The sequence below is a fragment of the Etheostoma cragini genome, chromosome 4 (assembly GCF_013103735.1).
Source record: "Etheostoma cragini isolate CJK2018 chromosome 4, CSU_Ecrag_1.0, whole genome shotgun sequence".
Classification (NCBI taxonomy): domain Eukaryota; kingdom Metazoa; phylum Chordata; class Actinopteri; order Perciformes; family Percidae; genus Etheostoma; species Etheostoma cragini.
In genome coordinates, this window is record NC_048410.1 from 27,104,522 (window position 1) to 27,110,521 (window position 6,000).

At 45.5% G+C, this 6,000-nt stretch overlaps 1 protein-coding gene across 6 annotated transcripts in view; it reads left to right on the forward strand.

Annotated features, from left to right (window-relative positions):
* The window catches only part of LOC117942658 (plasma membrane calcium-transporting ATPase 1-like), a 92,091-nt gene extending 90,425 nt beyond the window's left edge, over window positions 1-1,666 (forward strand). For 3 of the 6 annotated variants that reach the window (XM_034868246.1, XM_034868242.1, XM_034868244.1), the window contains one exon: window positions 1,311-1,666. In XM_034868246.1, coding sequence (XP_034724137.1) covers window positions 1,311-1,556 — 246 coding nt within the window. In that variant the 3' untranslated portion in view covers window positions 1,557-1,666. The remainder of the gene's footprint in view (window positions 1-1,310) is intronic. The other 3 variants (XM_034868243.1, XM_034868245.1, XM_034868241.1) reach the window with 2 other exon arrangements.
* Window positions 1,667-6,000: the final 4,334 nt, after the last annotated feature.

A 6,000-nucleotide genomic window follows, 5' to 3' on the forward strand; every position in this document is an offset into this window, starting at 1 on the left:
GCCATCAAGGTTGAAAAACCAGAGCCCCAGGGGCCTCAAAAGTTAAAGCATGTCGATTGGCTTTTGATATTGGTAGACTGGTAGGCTTTACATATTTATTAATGCGACTAATTTTAAGTAATGTGAAAAATACAATAGATGGATGGATAGATGGATTGATGTCTTTGTTTCTTCTGAATAGAATACAGGTAAATCAGAAATTAAGTCAGCAAGACGATGAATCTAACTTTTGGATTTTGGTCTGAACCAAACAAGTACTGAGGTTCACTACCTGTGCTTAGGGTAGGCCCAGAAAATGTCTAATATGGGAAGAACTTCCACTCTCTGGAAACCTCCAGCTGCTGAACTGGTTGCAGTTCCACTCTGGTTCCAAATGAGGGCGATCACGGGCGAGTGCAGAATGAATGGAGGTCTGGTGCCATTCCCCTCAAAATCCACTTTTCTCCGGATATATTTTTTTGATTGACAACACAGCGGACAGGTTGGGCTCTCCCTGTTTATACACGTGCTAGAAAGAGGTTGGCTAATGTTCTAAAGACCACGTCAAAATATTCACTCTGACATTCTGGTTCTGCTTCGGGGGCCATCAAGCAGGATCTCTGGTTGTAATCAGTCCTTTACTGACCAATTAGCGTTCATTAGCAGAATTCTAGCAAGTTATGGGCGACAACAACTCGACCTGAGAAATCAAAAGGACGAAAGTACTCTTTCATTCAACTTTCGACCTATAATCCATGTTGAACTTGCAAAAACTACAATTTAATCTAAGATTTCATAAAAACAATTAGGGGAAAGAGACAAATTTAGCCATCTGGCTCCATAGACTCCCATTCATTTTGCGCTCGGCTGTAATCACCCCCCACTGAAACTCTGGAACTGCAACTGGTTAATAAACCCCGCCCCCTCCCTGTTGGTGGATGGGACAAGGGCCAAACAAAGGTGTGTTTGTGTGCGTAAGCTGTTGTGGTTTGCCCCGCCACATTTAGCAATCTGCTGGGTTTTTTGTTGTTGTTTTTTTATCTCCGTTTATCTTCCTGCACCCAGCTGCCTCCAACATCATGTCAACCGTTTTTGTTTTTGACCTTTTGTGTTGATGTCATGTCGAATTTTGTTTTCAGTTCTCCCATCCGGCCGACTTCTGTTCCACGTCTTGTTTTGTGATTTTGCACATCCATCCCCAGATTCCTACGCACGACCACCATGTGTCTCCACCATCAGCCTCCATATGCTTGTGTGACATCACGCTTTCATAACCGCCTGTAGCGGTGGATGGGCTCGTTCTCTGACATTTCTCTTCTTCTTTGTTTCAGATTAAGGTGGTGAACGCGTTCCGTAGCTCCCTGTACGCGGGGCTGGAGAGCCCAGAGTCCCGTAGCTCCATCCACAGCTTCATGGCCCATCCTGAGTTCGTCCCCCAGTCCGAGGAGGAGGCTCGCATCCCCACTATTGAGGAGACTGGAGACGAGATCGACCTCCTCCCCAGCGCCTCCTCTGGGGCCGGGGGAGGAGGAGAGCCGCCCAGCGCCTTCCCCCACAGCTGCGAGTCATCCATCTGAGCTCCTCCTCCCTCCTCTTTATCAGCATCATCTGTCATCCCATCAACTGAACTGTCGCGCTGGGGAGGGAAGTCACTCTGCATCCCCTCATTCCACACACACACACACACACACACACACACACACACACATACACATGCTTCACATTGTCTTCACCCCTCTCAGTCGTTCCTGCCACGTTGTGTTTTTCATACTGACTGTGGCGTCATCTTGCCTGTAAGTGTGTCCCTCCACCACCACACCACACATGTCTCAGTAGAGGGTGGAGGCCTTCCCATTCATGTATATTTTTTACTTGATGATCCTTTTGAAAAGCTTTCAAACAACGTTGGGTTCCATCTATGCGTGTCGCGTTCTGAACGCGCTTCATTCCCGCTCCCAAAAAAACAGCACAGAACTTTCCAGAGAGGGCAGTGATTCTCATGTACATACGCTTCCCGCTCCTCTGCACAGCTAACAGCCGGGTTTGGTGAGCGGACGATTTTTAGGCAAATGCAAAAATGTAATTTAGTTTGTTTGTTTGTTTTTAAAAACCTCTAACGATTGTCAATCGATAGTTCCGAGAAACTCCTGGGAACGTCTTGTAAGTGTGACACTACAGTCTTAAAGGTTCAACTGTTAAAAATATGTTCTTCCCTTTTTGGTGTCTGTATGTGCTTTTTCTTTTTAATCAGCTGTGTTGCATGTTGAAGGACAGAATGCTTACTACCCAAAAATATCCAACATGGCGGCATCCGGAGAGGGCTCACTCTCTGCTCAGTGAGAGTCTGACATCATCTCATCTCATCCAGTCAGGGTTCTGGTTCTCCCCCGCCCCCCCCCCTCTCAATTACATCCGCAGTGTCGATAGGAAACAGGAGTGTGGCTTAGCTTTCCAAGTAGGATGCATGTTATGTTTCATTCGTGTTGAGTCGCATGATAACTAAGGAATGAGTATTTGGGATTCTGTTTAGATGACTATGTGTGTGTTAGTCTGCAGCAGCATCTGTTCAGCGCTTTGTTCACTTCCTGTCTTCACGACCGAATTTCCCGTTACCACAAAAGCACAAAAAACCGACTCATCAATACTTTCAAGTCAGGGTGTCTCGATAATCTGCGTGTACTCCACACAATCTCTGATGAAATGAGGCCCCAACATATGCTGAATGCCTTGATTGCTGACAAGAGAAGAAGACGCGGCCTTTCATGAAACCTAAAATCCCACTCCAGTCCTTTTTTTAAACGGTGAACGGTTTTTAAAAAACGTTCACTGTGCTCGGCGTTCATTGTAAGTTACAGTCTCAATTGCCAACTTTTCTCACGTCCTTATCACCTTCCTCCTCGGCCCCAACAGGCTCATATTAGATAAGACCCGCCCTCTTGAAGTACTGCAATTAATCAAAAATGACCACCTGTGACCGTGACACTGTGAGGCGACCCCCGCTAAACACTGCCCCACTGTGCCGCAGATGACAAAGGTAATGTCACGTGGACCCTTACAGCTATCTGGCAACATTTAGCTCACGTCTTTCAGGTTTGGGCTCCAAGCTGAACGCTACTGTAGTATTCTAGTATTCATCCCTTTGTCCCTTCAAAGGAAAAAGCCTTAAATGATCCTGTTTTCTGCTGCTTATTAAGATCTGGGTAGCAGTGGCATTGGACTATAAAAGGTAGCCCCAGCTTATCTTCAGACATCTCTTGAAGTGTTTCCTGGTTCCCAGACCAGAGGGGAAGTGTAGTCCCTGCAGTGTGTTCTGCAGATCTGCAGTTCCAGTTGGACATGTTGACTCAGTGTCCACAGGGAGGCGTCCTGATCCGATGTTAAACCACCTCCACGGACTCCTTTCAGCCAGAGCTCAGACGAGAGTTCGAAGGTAGATCGACTGATACATGGACATGACTCCAGTATCGATGAGTCTGTTTCGCGTCACAATGCAGGAAATTCGGTTCAACAGACAGGAAGTGGATGGAAATCTAAACAGGGTCTGGACCGTCTCTCTCTGTGTTGAAGAATAATCATATTACCAGTTCTGATGCTTTTGGTCCCCGCGTTTGTCAGCTATTTATGAACAGAAAATAATCAGCCTGTCAGCGACACACGCTGAGGTTTATGGGAGACTGATGATGTCACCAGTCAGCCTGTAGACTGAAATGCAGTGTATCCCTGCTGCGGCTCAGTACTTCCTGCCTGCCGTCGTCCTGTCATAAAATAAGAAGGAGTCACCTTCCAATCCGAAGCAGCGATGCGTGTAATCCCCTCTTAATCTGACTAGCAGCCGTCAACCTATCTACGAACTAGGACACGTTATAGGCGTAATGTGCTACTACTGCCATATTTCCAACTTTTTTGTCATGACTAGGTTCTTCCTCTCGCCTCTGATGAGCTTTTTCTATGTAACTCAGAGCCATATTTTATAGGTTGTCTGTATTGTTTTTTTATCTCATTGTTATCGAGGTTTCCTTTGGACTTTTTTCCACCCCTGACCCCTCGCCCCCACCTCCCCCCAACCCCTGGCCCTTTACTCCAAACATGACCAAAAAGCAAGGAGAAAATCTTCAGTCGTCACTGCCGAACCATGTTTAAAGGACCTCTACAATGTTTACATGAAAAGCAAGTGGGTGGCAGTTTGCCTGCGCTTCTCTCATCCCACCACTTCCCTTTCATTCCCTTGCTTTCCCGAATCTTAGAGTTACTATTTAACTAAATGGGGAATCTTTCTTGCATGGTTTTCATATAAAATTCAATGTTTTGCTCATTTTTTACAATTCTTCTGTATTTTTATATTAAGTACTTTTTAATATTTTGGAGATATATGAATATATATGTATAGGCTGAAGAGTTTGGTGACAGTGCAGTACGTGAATGAGATGAATCTAACGTGGACTCTGTCTTTTTACAGCTCTGAATATTTATGCCACGTGTGTCGTCTTGGTGACCTGATATTAGGGCTCAGAAACCTGCAGTGACTTGTTTACTTCCTGTCAGCTGTTCAATTGGAATCTCAACAATCTATTCTCATCAGCCCCCCTTTTACATGAGTATATTCACTTTATCCAAGATGTTGTGACACACTACACGCTATGTGATTTTGCGGTTATCTAACTAGAGTTCAGCCAATACAACGTGAATACAGCTAACTGTATCAAACATTAAATGGGAGTGTATAATTATTTATCCAACCTCTGGGTTTCTTTGTTTCTGTACGTCGAAGTTACTACGACTGGTTTCTTTGAATGAGTGGACCGATGCTGTTTTCCAACTGTCTGGTGTGTCGGAGCTGACAAACTTTAAAGAGGATCCCAGCTGTGTACCGCTTCAGGCCCCGCCTCCTTCGAACGGGGCGTGGCCTATTACGGAGCGTCTCGTCCAAAATGAGCTCTGACCCCCTCAGACAGACCAAAACCTGAAAAAAGTAACCTGAGGACCAAAGCAAAGGCCGGTCCCAATCATAAAACAAACCAGTGAGTTCCTTTGAACCCCTAGCCTTGAGGTCTTTAAAGGGGAACCATGAAAAACCAAGTGACCTAATTTGCATTTTTTTTTTATGAAGAGACCCAGACCAAATTGCTCTTGAAAACAGCAGGACCCTATTACCTAACGCCCCACTTAGACGTAGTTATATAATATGAACCTAGCTTGACTTGGGTCTTGTTGCTAGAAACCAATGGGACCCAAGAAGACCCCCGCTAACATGGGGCCCCCCAAAAAAAATGTGAACTCTCTTTGTTAATTTATTTGTCATAATCCCAGTATTCAAAGACATAAATAATTACTCTGACCAGCATCTACAAAGGCATTGCGGGTTGCCTTTACAAAATTGTGTATTTAATTGTTCTAAATTGTTGCTAACTGCTGCTGTGCATGTTTGATAGACTAGGGCCCAAAAAAAGGCTTGGGCGGCCATATTTGTGATTTTGGTCATGGAATCCGCACATCACACGGGGGTTGGGCAGCCTGTGACGGTACACAGCTGCAGCGCCAGCGTCATTGCCATTTAATACAACTACCAACTTCAGAAACATTTCCTGGGAAGAGTGCAGGACTATTACAGAGCTCGTGACATCACTTCCTCTTCCTGCCGCGTGTCGGTCGGCTACGAAAGAGACACGCCATTCCCAACGATGACGCTTTTCCTCTTTGTTTTTTTTGTTCAACTGCTGAATATGACAGAACACCTGTGCTCCCGCAGCCAGTACAATGTAAATATTTTCACATAAGTGAATGAAGTGTACCTGCTGTCTGTGTCGGTGACAGGAAATGAGAGAGGGGGCAATCGGCCAATCATCACCCGGCAAAGCTTTAAGGATGTTCCGCCAAAGTCGTTTACTCTTTACATTTTTTTTGTTTTTTTTTCTTCTGTGCAAGTTTTTGGAAAGTTTGCAGTCACATGACCCCCCCCTCCCCCTCTTCCCTCCCTCCCTCCCTCCCGCCTGGATAGGACTGTCCCTCTGCTCCTGCCGTAGC